The 15,382-nt window shown below is 37.2% G+C and overlaps 1 protein-coding gene across 2 annotated transcripts in view; it reads right to left on the bottom strand.

The window, feature by feature from the left end:
* The window catches only part of LOC128019693 (mannosyl-oligosaccharide 1,2-alpha-mannosidase IB), a 76,711-nt gene that overhangs the window by 28,464 nt on the left and 32,865 nt on the right, over positions 1-15,382 (bottom strand). For both annotated transcript variants that reach the window (XM_052605814.1, XM_052605813.1), the window contains one exon: positions 14,746-14,842. In XM_052605814.1, the coding sequence (XP_052461774.1) occupies positions 14,746-14,842 (97 nt within the window). The remainder of the gene's footprint in view (positions 1-14,745; positions 14,843-15,382) is intronic.

Below are 15,382 nucleotides of genomic sequence, written 5' to 3'. Positions count from 1 at the left end.
AGTGTGACTGGAAATGTGGCTTCTGCAAATGAAACTACAGGATCTTGGCTAGTGGAAAAAAGCAGGATACAGTAAATATTGAGAGAGAAGGCAATACTGGAAATCTTGAGCATGTGGACTGTGAACATGATGTGGTGGAGGAATTCTTCTGAAGACTGTTTTTTTTGGAAATGAAAACCAATCATATTTAAATTGTGGGGTTTCCTGAGGATTCTTTCCTCTTGTATTAACCCCGTTGCCATTTGGGTTGTGATTTTAAAATTACATTGCTTAATACTACCAGCCTCAATTTGCCAAGATGGAGCTGTGAAATGTCACTGACTGAAATTAAAGAAAAAGTTCACAAAAAATCAGGTTTAGGTCCTCACCCCAATTAAAGTGTGTTAGTGAAGGAAGGATTGCCCCATCAAGTGCCACGGTCAAAATTTAAGCTAATGAACAAATCATGCTCTACAGTTACATTACGGATTCTGCTTTGATATAGTAACAACTTATTATTAGCAGTGCTCACAAATGTAATTCATTCCAGTGATTGTCATTACTTCAGTCTTCAGTGTCACATGATCCTTTGGAAAACATTCTAATGTGATGATTTGGTGCTCAAGAAACATTTCTTTTTAGTAATGCAATGGAAACCTTTGTTTTGATACATTTGTTAGTGGGTTTTTTTAATGAATAAAGTTCAAAAGAGCAGCATTTGTGTGAAAAACATTTTGTAATGATGTAGAAGTCTTTTCTGTCACTTTTGATCGAATTAATGATTCCTTGCTGAATAAACATTTTGACCTCATAGTTTAGAAAGGTATTCGATAGACACTAAAAACCACTCAGCAGAGCAAATAACAAAGTATAAAAAATAAATAATGACCATGACTTTTTTTTATGTATATATAAAGCTGGGTGTACTTTTTCAATGAGAGAAAGCTTGAAGTCCAGGTGCCGCCATGTGCACCTTTTTATACACTGTAACACACACACATACACACACACACAATCTGTCCATGTACATATGCTCAGGTCCAAATAACACCTCAGCACTCAGGTCACGTACATTCAGCTCTCAAGGGCACAATAGTGTCTGTCTGTCTCTCATGATCTCTTTATGAATAACTGCACAGACATTTCAACAGCTGATTTTTTTCTATCAACAGGTCTCCTTTCTCGCAAAACCTCTTCTCCCTCCTGCACTCCTCTATCTTTGCTCTGTATGTAATTTGGTGTTTACTGTGTGATGTGCTTGCTGTCAGTCACAGTAAGTGGCTGATGAATATTTACTGAGCCACAGCACTGATGAGCGGCTGTAGTGGTGATGCCGAGGGAGAGGAGTGATCCCTTGTCTCTCAGACACACAGACTCTTGCACCATTCTAATGCTGCAGAGACTGATGGGGCACGGCACTCTCGGAGTAGAGCGGCAAGGACAGGATGGATATCGGATTTAACAAATAACTGAAAATAACTGACTGAAAAAAATCTGTGATGCCACTAACTTAACATTATACAGTAGAGACACATCATTTCAGCAATTTTCAAATCAGAGCAGCTTTTTCAGTAAACGGCTACTATTGCAAGCAATTGATCACATGAGAAAATGTCAATAAAAAAACAGAATTTTCACAAATAATAAAATAATAAACAAATAATAAAATACTAGTTAAATGGTGATATTAGTACATGTGACATTTAATAGTTATAATAATTTAAGTAACTAATTAACAATTGCTTATGTGCCAAATAAATAGCCTACTGCTGAATGACAAATGGGATGTACAGTAAAAGAAAGAAACAAAAAAAAATTCCAATCACAAATAAGATATATATAAAAAAGAAAACAGTATAACACTGGTTGTGTGTCATGGTATGACTTTCATTCCACTTTTTCTTCCTGTTAAACTCCATCTTCCATTTCTTTTCTGACTCTTTAGTCATTTGTTTCTAGGTCTTCTGTAACATGTCAAGGGCTTACGTGCATTCCTGGTGGACTGCACAGAACTAAATTCGTGTGATTTCCCACTTGCGCATGGCATCTTCTCATCTATTAAGAGTTTAATCCCACTAGAATCCTGGGAGAGCTGGAAAAGCGGCAGGAATTGAGCTGGAATCAGTCAGTCAGTTGGGAGCATTTGCAGCATTTTCTTTCTCTTACCAGATGGAGCATCTGAACATCAACTATTCAGTCTCAACAAAAGGTCCAGTTAAAATTAGAATGTCCTGACATCTAGATCAACTAGTCAAAGCCACTAATATAGCCGACCATCAAGACTCATTCATACTTCATGTTTGCCCCAAAAACTTTCGAGAGGACTATGAATCTCTTTCAAGTTGCAGACAGCAGTTTTCTTCAGAAAAAATGCAGCTATGGAAGAGGACATCACAGCAGATGTGTAGGCTATACACACGTATTCACATGATTTATGGCACTACGCCTCGCGTGTGACACATACAGCCCTACATTCTGCACATACTAATTTATGCATGGTGAGTTCTGTTCTCAAAGAATCCATCACCTCAAACACAGAGATGGCAGAGCTGGCACAACTTATGAATGTGTCTGCTGTGTGCGGCTGTGGTCTAGACTTCTGCCAAGCAAGAATGCAATTTGCCTGTTTTGTACAGTTGTACTTACTACTGTACTGAAGCTTTTCATTTATTTAAAAACAGCCCCAAGTAAACAAATGCAAATCATTTTGTGTATATAATTGTGTATATAATATTTAATTGAGGAATTTATTCATATATACATTTTGTAGAATATTTTTCATTGATTAAATTTATGAATTTTATGATTTCAATATAACTGAATTTATTATATATATATATATATATATATATATATATATATATATATATATATATATATATATATATATATATATATAGAATAAGTTATTCAGTGGTGGTTAATACAAGTGCTCACATTATTTTGTCCAACCTCAGTGTATATATACTTTAATCAATTAAAAGTTGTTTTGACTGTGAAGCTGGACCATTTAAAATTGCCTTTAGTTTATTGTATCCCCCTTTAGGCATGCGTTCATGTACAATCTTGGATTACTTACTAAAGGTCCTGAAGTTATTTGAACATGAGGAGCAAGTAGTTTTTTCTTTTCTAGTCAGTTTGCTGTATGTTATGTCATTAATATTAATCCAGCACTAAAGTCAGTTGGGTTGCTTTTACACTGCAAGGCCTAATTCACAAATCGAATCATTTGTGCTGTTTACATTCACTTAAGACTGATCGTGTTCATGATCGGGTATCAATTCAGATGTCCCAATTCATTTAGATTCTCAAGCTTCATTAAATTCGATTCTCTATATTTTTATTTTTTTTATTACAGTAAACAAGTTTGCAAATGACAAAAAAAACAATTAAGAAACACAGGCCTTTAAACCTATTAATTTTTCTTTATGGGATCCTTTTTTGAACAATAATAGGTCCCTATAAAATTTTCTTTTTTTTTTTTCTGGTAATCAGATGAAGGCATAAAACATTAATTTAATTAATCCAAATCAAATCAAAATTAAACCCTTTTATTTTTTGGCAAACAAAGTGCTGCACAACAGAAGTTTACTGTTAAAATTAAAAAAAGAAAACAAATGTGTTTATTTCTTTAAAAATAAAGATTTATAAATATGTATTAGCAGTAGTAACATTAAGTCTTAAGACTGCTAAATAGTAATATATTCTGACGTTTCTTAACCTTAAACTAAACTTTTATTTTCACAAGTTGCCGTGAGGAACTTGCAGTGACTGTGTATGTGATATGACAGTAGTTTTCTGAAATGAAACGGTAAAATGCTAAAGAAGTGCAGAATCTCAGAGCAGCTGGAGATGATATCCGTGTATTCATATAATCATAGTGAGACAGCAGAATCTGAAAACACAGCGAGCGTCGTCCATATTTTAATATATGTGTAAGTTATGTTAGTAAACAGTGCACTGCACCACCGCCATTCGTTCACTGATTGTGGAAATCATGGCTCTTTGTGTGTGATATCAAATGCTTCTGCAGATTTCTCCTGTGAATCATGCGTATGGCTTTGTTCTTGGTTCTCATCTACAGTATCTCGGCAATGATAAGCGCTGAATGAATAAAAGGCTTTCTGTTGTAACATTGCGCAAGGTAAATAAGGGTAACATCTAGTGGAGAAGAGCAATGATAAGATTCACGTTAATCAGATCTTGTTTTAAACGTGTGCTGAAAAAAACCCCAGAAAAGATTGATTCGTGGATTTTGAGATCAATATAAAAATCGACGTCATTTAAAAAAAAAAACAATAAAAAGAATTGTTTATTTTTATTTATTATTTTTTTGCCCAGCCATAGTCAGTACGTCACCAAGAAGGGTATTTTAACTAATTTGTGCATTTCATATTAAAATACTGGTATGAATAAATTTTTTAAACTGTAACGCTGACTTACAACAATCTATAAACACTAGTTAAACCCGCACACCTAAAACTCCCCACAAAATGAGCAGTCACACATTTCAGAGACTAAATGAGCCTAAGCTATAAAAATTACATCTGCATTGTTCTCTGAAAAGAGGCTGTTTGAAAACAGATGGATGAATACATTGCAGTCTTTAGCAGAAACGAGTCTAAGTGAGACACTTAGAGGAAAAACGCATGACTAACTGTCTAGTACTTCGCACACATCAGCATTTAGGACGTGCTTGGGATGTATTCTGCCTCAGTGCACTGCACAAAACTGGCGTACTTAGCACGCAGATGACAAAAGCCTAAACCCTAGTGTTAAACTGCTTTGTCTCTGCACTGTACGAGAGGGTAGTTGTGCTTGTCACCAGTCTGAGCTGAGCCATGCTGAAACAAGATCACCTCTCGTTTATGAAGTCACCACGGAGAAGACAACATCCCCCAAGCCTCATCCCTACCACTCATTACATCATTAACAACAAAGTGGGTCACGAACTGATGGATCTCTAAACCAAGCCCATATACACACACACGCTAAGAGCACTAAACTTGACATGCTGAGAAGCTGTGTATACTTCCCCATGTTTCCCACAGTCAAACAGAAAATCACACGCATCATTAAGGAAATATTAACCACCTAGGGAATGTAATTCATTGGGCAGCACCAAGATGCATATATAATTGGAGATTTCAGTGAGGCTGGTGGTTGATGGAAATTACGCAAACGAGGTCATAAATACCAAAAATAAATGGAGAAGTCAAAAGCACCAGCTGATTGAGGCAATATTCTCTCACTGCAATCCCTTGTCTTGACACAACTCCCTTAGCCAGCTGTTTTCCCTCCTCGCTCTTTCATTCCTCATCACCTCCACATAATGAATTCAGTATGAGGCTCCTACAAACACAAATTTATCACACAATTGTATTGAGTTCACATAACATTTCTACAAAAAAAAAAAAAAGGCAAGAGCTATTACTTTTTCATATTTTTACCTTCTGCATGTATATAAGATACCAGGTTCAGGTTCAAGTTCAGAAGGTCATTTAATCTACAATGTTTGCTGCTTGCAAATGGCATCTCAAATCACAAACAAAGTCTTTTTGTGCTACATGCAAAAAAAAAATTCTTTGGAATCCTGGAGGAACTTGCAAATGCTGCACCCTGTAAAATGATCAATTGTTTGTGGCTAGAAAACTGATTCTTTGTCCAAAAAACATTGAATTAGGATTTAGAACAAGGATTAAGCCCTGTCTCTTTCGACCAGTCAGGGAGGACCACTGGGCTCCTATTTTATACCAGTACTCATCATACATTGTGCTCTTTTATACCTAGGAACAGAAATGAGGAGCAAAAATGACAGAGTTATGGACCATAGTCTGAATATCAGACCCATGTCGAGCATCCTCAGCTGATTAGGTGCAGACTGGTTGGTATTGATTAACCAGAGAGCTGATTAAAGACTCAGTAGTCTGGATGCTCTGCGATCAGCCAGCATACGCATTCTAGCCCTGCTGTTGCTATGGCAACAACACTGGACGTTGGGATGACGGAGAACACAATGGCCCGTCTCCAAGCTGCGGGTCTGGAGGGCTGTGCCCAGGCTAAAACGGTCAAAATTCAGCTTTCTCACACTCTCTCTCTTCACACATCAGCACAGGATAGAACAACTTCTTGCCCAATGTGTGAAGGGTTCATACTGAGGTTAAACCTAATCAGTTCATTCAGCCATGATGTGGCAGAAAGAAATGAAAACATGAAGCTTCACCGCTTAGGAAAATGTAAATCTCCACCACTTCATTGTCTGGTAAAAACCTTTTAATGGCATAATCTTAATGTTAACATTACGGTTTACTGCCACACTTCACGTATGACGATATGTCATACATCCTCATGTACACTACCGTCGTTCAAAACCTTGGCTTCTCTAAGTTTCTGTAACATGCATTAAATTGAACAAAAGTGACACTCAAAACAGTTACAATGTTACAAATAGGGATGGGCATTCCAAGCAAAATAATATCCAAAAATCGCTGGGTATTATTAGATTGTTCGAAAATCAACGCTTATTAACATACATTAACAGTCCGTTAACTAGCATAAACCAACTGCTCATAAAGCTAGGACGCTTCCATTGCGTCCGCAGGCGGTGAGTAAAACTGCTTCAAATATCTCTGCCTTCTTGTTAGTGCGTCCGCCTCTCATGCCGAGACCCGGGTTCGAGCCCCGCTCGGAGCGATTCATTGCTGCTGCTGCTCTCGTTCAGTTTCAGCCTCGGGATCTGATTCTGGATCATAAATATACGCTAAATCTGACTGTTAGCCATGGTTTGTTTTGGTTGGTTTTTTCCTCACGGTGTCACAGCTTCCAAACGCTCTCAACACAAAAGCCTACTCGCGCTCGTGATTCTTTAGCTCCGCCCACACGTCACGCCTCCAGTCGGTCGTGTTTTTCCGGGAAAAATCGGTACAGACTGTCTTTCTCTTATGAATATAATAAAACTAAAGACTTTTTGGAGTTATGAAGGATGCACTACTACTCTATAGGTACTCAAGATTAACAGGATATTGAGTGAAAACGAGCATTTCACCCCCCCTTTAATCTCTATATAAACTGCGGGCTTCAGAGAGCCTTTATTAATATGCAGGGGCATTAAAATCACTTATGAACGTGCACTTGTTTTTTACTTTCACTTTTGAGATTCGCAATCACATATGGAGCAGCACTCGGCAGTATTTTACCACTCATTTTTAAAAGATTAGATATTTGTCAGTGGTGCTCAGGAACTGCAAATCATTCGCCATCATCCTATCAGTCATCTCTCCTTACTCTGTTTATGTGGTAAGTGAAATCTTATGTACTGTAATTTTACATGCTACTGTTAGAAAGTGGCTAACCATGTCCCCTTTAGAGGCTCCATAGAACACATTGTTTTCCGTGCCTTTCATATGTGTTTGTGGTCTTCACAGCACTCTTATTTGATATCGTCCCAAGTTACTGTAACCGTTATATGCTACGCAAGTCTTTTTTTATGGAGTATCCCCAAGTAAAATTTTCTTAAGAAGTTAGTTAAGAAATTTCTTAACATAAATTTCAATAAAGGTCGTAAGAATGTTCTTAATTACAATAATAACATTATTTTCATCGTGAGTTTGACTGGAGCTCGACTTCATGTTTTAATGCGCCAAGATTTTGAACTGTTACTTTCTTTTAAAAAGCCTTTCTCGAGGTGCAGCGAAATGTTTCATTGAAATGTATCTTTGTGCTGTGTTTTTGCGCTCTAATCTGAGTGAATGCTCATGGTATGTGTGTCCGCTAATATATTATAAGCTAAAATTACAAACTTTCAATTAAATCTCCCTATCTGACTCATTTTTGAGTTTTGAAGTCAGTAAAAAGTAGTGTCACACATAGGTTAATCATGACCGATGTTTACATATCAGTCATTGCGGTCACTGTCACTTCAGAAAACTTGTGCACATCCCTTAGTCCTATTATGTGTTATATGTAGCTAGTGTTGTTGTAACACTTAAACATACTTAAGTTGAAATAACCCAATAAATTAATTAAATAATTCTTAATGTTTGGGATTTAAGACAAGTCATTAAGTTATTTGCAATGATTTTTAAGAAGAATATTTCCAAGAATTTGAATTCAAGTTTTGTATTCAGAACAATCTTAAGAAAAAAAATATTTTTTATGAATACAAAATAATACACATAAAATAAAAATTGCTATTTAAAGTCAACCCAATCCTCTAAAACGACGCACCTTCTGTGATGACGTCAGTCTGACCTAAGACATGAGCCTAAGCACACCCCTCCAACCCAGTGCCCCGTGAGCAATGACAGCATGTTCTGAATAAAATGCCTACTTTCAGTTTGCGGTAGAAAAACAAACTAATCACGCCTTCCGCTTTCCTCATTCAATATTCTGTTTCTCTCGGAAGTCTGGAAAAATATGCAAGTTAAATCGGTCGCAAACTTCCGGTTCAAGCAGACTTTAAGTTAAAAAATAAGAAGAAAATGGTAGTTGAGAAGAATATTTTGTGAAACCGGCCCCATATGGAGCCAGAAGAGTCTCAGTAAAGATAAATGCACACACTACATTCACATATGCACACACAGGATTCATACATGCACACACATAATTCATAAATACACACACAAGATGCACAAATGCGCACAAAATTCACAAATGCACACACAAAATTTAAAAAGCACAGAAGATTCACAAATGCATACAAAATTCAGAAATGCACACAAAAATCAGAAATACACACACAATTCAGAAATGCAAACAACATTTACAAATGCACTCAAGATTCACAAATGCACAGGACAAGATTCAGAAATGTATTTCTGATGCACACACACATATATCTTGATTCACAAACTGCTTGCGGTCTGTGAACTTCACTGTATTTGTGTGTGAATTTTGAGACTCCCCTGACTTGGCTCGACACACAAATGCTTTTTTTTAAACAGGGAATGATCAGCAACCAATCAGATATCTCCCTTCTTTTAGCCAATCACAAGAATGCACCCCATGTGGGGGGATTGTTTACTTATAAGCCAATCACATGAACGTGTTCACACAGCAATTGTATTAAATTGTATGAAAATACAGATGTTTAGATTACAATTCAGGTTTATTTTTTATTATTTTTTACTAAATATAAATTTAAAAATGTCTCAATACATATAGCCCAGTGACTGCAGAAAAAAAGTTAACCATGGATTCATAAATTTGCAATAGGCAATTATTTCATTTTATTGAAATATTTTAATGAAAGTAAAAAAAAAAAAATGTTTAAACCTTTTTGAATATTTAAATATATCTAAATATTCTTTTGGATGCAATATAGAAGTCACTTTAATTATAATATTCAGTCCCTACATGAAGAGAGAGTCAGTGGTCCGCTGCGAGAGGAAAGTGGCTCTCTGGCTGCGAAAAGTGGGTCTCCGGCTGTCGTTCGCTTAGGAAAGTGAGTTGATCGCTGCGTGAGGAAAGTGAATCGTTCGCTCAACTTCGCTGCTTGAGGAAAGTGAATCGTTCGCTGAGGAAAGTGAGTCGCTCGCTGGGTGAGGAAAGTGAGTCGTTCGCTGCGTGACTCGTGAGGAAAGTGAATCGTTCGCTGAGGAAAGTGAGTCGTTCGCTGCGTGACTCGTGAGGAAAGTGAGTCGCTCGCTGGGTGAGGAAAGTGAGTCGTTCGCTGCGTGACTCGTGAGGAAAGTGAATCGTTCGCTGAGGAAAGTGAGTCGTTCGCTGCGTGACTCGTGAGGAAAGTGAGTCGCTCGCTGGGTGAGGAAAGTGAGTCGTTCGCTGCGTGACTCGTGAGGAAAGTGAGTCATTCGCTGCGCAAAGTGGGTCGCTGGCTGCGCAAAGTGAGTCCCCGGCTGTATGATGTAAGTGAGTCGTTCGCTGAGGAGAGTGAGTCGTTCGCTGCGTGAGGAAAGTGAGTCGTTCGCTGATTGGCTTATAAGTAAACAATCCCCCACGTGGGGTGCATTCTTGTGATTGGCTAAAACAAGGGAGATATCTGATTGGTTGCAGATCATTCCCTGTTTAAAAAAAGGCATTTGTGTGTCGAGCCAAGTCAAGGGAGTCTCAAAATTCACACACAAATGCAGTGAAGTTCACAGACCGCAAGCAGTTTGTAAATCAAGATATATGTGTGTGTGCATCAGAAATACATTTCTGAATCTTGTCCTGTGCATTTGTGAATCTTGAGTGCATTTGTAAATGTTGTTTGCATTTCTAAATTGTGTGTGTATTTCTGAATTTTGTGTGCATTTCTGAATTTTGTATGCATTTGTGAATCTTCTGTGCTTTTTAAATTTTGTGTTTGCATTTGTGAATTTTGTGTGCATTTGTGTATCCTGTGTGTGTATTTATGAATTATGTGTGTGCATGTATGAATCCTATGTGTGCATATGTGACTGTAGTGTGTGCATTTATCTTTATTGAGACTCTTCTGGCTCCATAGCCCCAGGCTGTTATACCTGGAGATATTAAATCTTGGCCTCCACGTTGTACATTAAAATAATTTAATGCATCGTTTAACGCAGCTTGCCCAGTCAGATGCTCTGACAGATATTTGTACTATTTAATGCGCTTGACACGTTTTCCTCAGAACATAACTTGCATTTCTCTCCATCTGTACATGTTAGAAGGTCATGCAAATATTTTCATTTAGCTGTCAGGAGTGGACAAGCCTTAGCTTATAGATTTAAGTGAATAAGCACTGCCACATACACGCGTGCCAAACAGACAGTGCACAATAAAAAACAAGCACAATAATTTTCAAAAAAATATACTTTTTGCTAAAATACTTGTTATAGGACATTAAGAGCGCCAATACGCAGCATTTTAAGATTACAAGTACGTAATTTTTTATAATAGCAGCGACTGTAAAGGCACACCTTTGGTGTAAACCAAACTTGGCCTAATAATGTTACCATGCTCAGACATTTAAAAAGTATATTCCTCTTATCAATTCAAATGTAGTCTTTTTTTATTTATTTTCATTTTAGTAAATAATTAAAGTATTAAAATTCATTATTTTCAATAGCCTTCAAAATGCACATAATTTTAGAAAATTTTTAGTGTGAAATATCATTTTTTTTAACAAATACAAAAATGAAAAATAGAAAATCATAATAAATATACATCTACATACATACATGCATACATGCAGAGCAACAGACAATCCCACAGCAGTGTGACCACATGTTAACGTGGTTATTTTAGTATTGTGTTATCATATGCGTAACGCTGGCAGTTGGGTTACACGATCTGACCCTGGGGTCCAGTCTGACAATATGCGCCGTAAACAGGGTGTACATTTACAGATCAAAGTGCTTACCATCAGCAATCTGTTCAGGCACTGCCTCCCAGCAGCAGAGTCTCAGGCTTTTATGGGTCAAATGTTTTTGCACACACACACAATGAAAGAAAATCAATTGATGTCGATTTGAGGATCGATAAGGGCAAGTCCCTGTCCCACCACAACAGTAAACCATTGGAATTTGTCAGAATCCTTTCATCCAACATGTCAGATGTAGTCAAGAGGTCAAAGCCCTATGTGGAATCACAGCTGATAAGTATTCTTAAACAAGGTTTGAGGACGAAAGGCAATTTTTTTTTTAAACAATCAATTCAACATTACTTTGGGAATGTCACAAATATTACAAAACAAATCTAGCTGACTGGACCGTCTTTAAAGGGATACATCACCCAAAAATGAAAACTCATCATTGTAAAGATGAAAGTAAGGCTGTGCAAAAAATAAAATGCGATTTTCATCCGCATCTCATCAGTAAAGACTAGGGCTGCAAGATGTGGCGTTTAAGAATCGATATCGCGGTGTACGAATCCACGAGTCACATCGCAGGATGTGCGATGAAGGCTGTCGTAGTTGTTCCGTTATTCATTAACTGTACGGGCCAGCTGCTCCCCGGCTGATTCGCGGAGAGAAAGAGTGAGCGTGAGAGAGAGAGAGAGAGAGAGAGAGAGAGCGAGCGAGCCGTCTTAAAACAACACGAGCGCTTTCGTGCTCTTTCTTCCTCGCACATATTAATCAATTGACACGATGGTGTCGATGTTTAAACCATTTAAAATGAGAATGTAAGTGTGCTCACCCCATTTTTGTTTGTAAGGAAAATAACTGATTAGATTTTATATCGCAATATGTATCGAAGAAAAATACAATATTGCAATGTCATTATGTTAGGCAATGCCTACGTTGACTATACTATATTACAATCAAATCTAATCTAATTTTGACAAACTATATATCGTTGGAAAGGTCTAAGACTCAAATATATATTTTACCAATATTTTTTGTTAAAAATTATGTAGGAAAAGTAATAGATGAATTTATGACAAGAGTGCACCCTCAGAAATCTACATTACAAAAGGAGCTTTGACCTTTGTTTAAAAAAAAGACTTCCTCGTTGCCTTTTTCTCTATAACTATTTAGAAATCATCAGAAGTTATATATCACTTGAAAACACAAAATCTCAAAATTCATCCTTCAAAACCCATTTTAAAATCAGACATTGTATTACCATGTAAATGGTACATCAAAATCATGTTACAAAATGTTTTCAGTCATGAATTATAAAAATGTATGTTTGTATAATGCACATTCGTGTCTATCTTCAAAAACGTGATTGACAGTTAACAGGTTAAAATCCATGTTTGGAGAAAACTAAAGTGTTTTTGACCTTGAATGCATTTAATCCTAGGAGACTCACAAAACAATATAAGGAACCATAAAAATGGCATAATAGGAGCACTTTAAGGATGTTGCCATTTATGCTTACTTCATCTATTGTGCATTGCATATTTATATATATAGTATTTATTTTCTCATAGCTTTGTCTGCAGTACTATGCTAAATAATGTTTCTTAATGTTGAATGTTTTCAAGGTTTACTGAGAAATATTAATTCTCTCTCCGTCCCGCAAAGGAAAAGAGACAGACAGTAATAGTGAATTTCTGGTTCACCAAAAACATATCAGTCCACCAGTCACAGGTAAGACAAGTAGAAATAAATTAACTAATATAAGGTTATAGTTTCTGAGTATATGTCAAAGAAAACTATAATAATCCTCACAAAGCCTTGCGGATTATGCATAATAATGGGAACGTCACTCACAAAAGACTGAAAAGCTGATTTTTCTCTTTGGCTAGCCTGAACAAGAAAAGCAGCCTAAACTATTTATATAGCTATTTATATTTAAATATTATATTATATAAATTACATTTCATTGTGCGCACATTAAATTATCTGTCATATATATGAGATCTTATAAATCATAGTTCAGGGTGTCTGAGAGTGAAACCTCTGTAAAAGACGAGCAAAGTCTATCAAAAACACATTCAAGTACAATCAAACAGAGTGATCGATACATGTATGGCTGAGGAGTTATAAAAAGAGAAAGGGTTTCTAAATATGAAAGTGAAGTGTGAAAGACACTTCGACACATAGCACTACAGCATGTGTCTCTCACATCACCCTTGTTCTTCCACAATGTCTCTCCCTTCTCACATCTTTGTTCTTCAAAAGCTCCCTCTCATTTTGTTTAAATCACAGAACTGCTTTATAAGTGTCTTACTGCTACCTCAAAGAATAAAACCTTGACCTAAATTTTGGCATATTTATGAGGAAAACAGCTTGAGGTAAATTTGCAAAGCTTAATATTTAAAGACAAAATGAAACGCCATTCACAACACATTTAAGTGCAGTAATGTGATGAGATTCGAGTAGAAAGGTTTTGAGAATATTCAGATGGAAATAATGAAGGACGGGACTTGTGGTGCAAAAATTGATTGGCTCATTTAAAAAGAGAGCATTTATTGAATAATTCCAAAACAACTGTTTTGGGCTGTTTTTGCTTATAAACAGTGCTTGATCTGTGCATATTTCTCTCCTGATCCAGATGAGACCACTTTTTCACTGGGGAAAGGAATATTATGAATTGAGGACTTCTGAAGTTAAAAATGTCCCAACCATAAATTTATTACAAACAAGCAGCTTTTCACTTGACAAGACATTCATTGATGGACTGGAGTAAAGTGAATTAATGTGATGTTTTTATCAGTTGCTTGGACTCTTATTCTGATGGCACCCATTCACTGCAGGGAGTCCATTGGTGCTAGGGCTGTACGATTAATCGCATGCAGTTGTCATGCGTGTCTCATGTCTCATCATTACACAGCTGGTTATGTGATTAGTACCAAATATCCATCACCTGCTTTCAAATGAAGCGGCACTTACTACACAGAGCCGTAGTTCGGTGACAAGTTACACAATACAACGTCATAATCGCAGATGAATCGCATACGGTTATGAACGCGATATTGCGTAGCTTGCAAGCAAACTACTACTCCGTATATTAAGTGCCGCTCCATTTGAAAACAGGTGATGGACATTTACTTTATTTTATTACTGTTCTCTTTCCCTGCACATACAGCAGCAAAGTAAGATGCAAACAGGATCAATTGTGATTTCTTTGTTCAGGCATGCTTGCATGTACACACACAGATTAAGTTCAGTCCCAGTAGTGGAATCTTCTTTAGCTCTGCAGCTGAGAGCCAGCGATAAACAATACACACAAACAGAGTAATGATTAGGGACGGGGAACTGTGCTAGCACGTCTCCTCTTTCGAGGGTGCAAGTTGAAGATAGCACACAAAAATGGATGTAGATGGGATTGTGTGTGTCTGTCCTTACCACCCTGAACCGAATCATCCCGCAGGAGCAGTCATTTATATGTAAATGAGACTCCAACACTTACTTACCGAAGATATTAGTGGAATGTCCTTTCTTGGCGATGGGTTTGAGCTCGTTGTGGCCCCAGCCGTATTGCCTGTAGCTGTCCCACGCATGTTTCATCATCTAGAACACAGAAATTAGAGGAAGTTAGCCTTGGCCATAAATATCAAAAAGTATGGGGAGTACCTGCATTATTTGAACACTGACAAAGCCACATCCTACTTATTTGTTCATCTACAGCTGCCTGCCTTCAAGAAACCTTCAATGAAAAACCTTTTAAAAACCCCATCCAGAAACAACTCTGTTGTTCGATGCAAAATGTAGCAACATGAAAGTCAAAAAAGCAGTTTGGTCTGATAATGTACAATGCATTTTAAAAGGTTAGAATAACAAGTGGATTCACAAAGGCATTTGATGTGAAAGATGAAGGATTCGCAGAAGAGATTTCCTGTTACGACTGCTGCACTGTCATTCCCTTTTCAGGTCACTGGCCAGCAACACCCTGTCGATATATCTTCACTCTGTGCATTTGTGTTTTTCTTTTTTTCCCCCACCGGAGAAAGATGAATGTACACAGTGTGTGTCTGCGTCTCTCAGCGTGTCTCTGTCTCAGCTGTGGCTCTAGGCGTCCTCTCTCTGAGCTCTCTTGCTCGCTCACTTCCA

This window comes from Carassius gibelio, chromosome A9 (genome assembly GCF_023724105.1).
Source record: "Carassius gibelio isolate Cgi1373 ecotype wild population from Czech Republic chromosome A9, carGib1.2-hapl.c, whole genome shotgun sequence".
Classification (NCBI taxonomy): domain Eukaryota; kingdom Metazoa; phylum Chordata; class Actinopteri; order Cypriniformes; family Cyprinidae; genus Carassius; species Carassius gibelio.
This window is presented reverse-complemented; position numbering and strand designations above follow the sequence as displayed.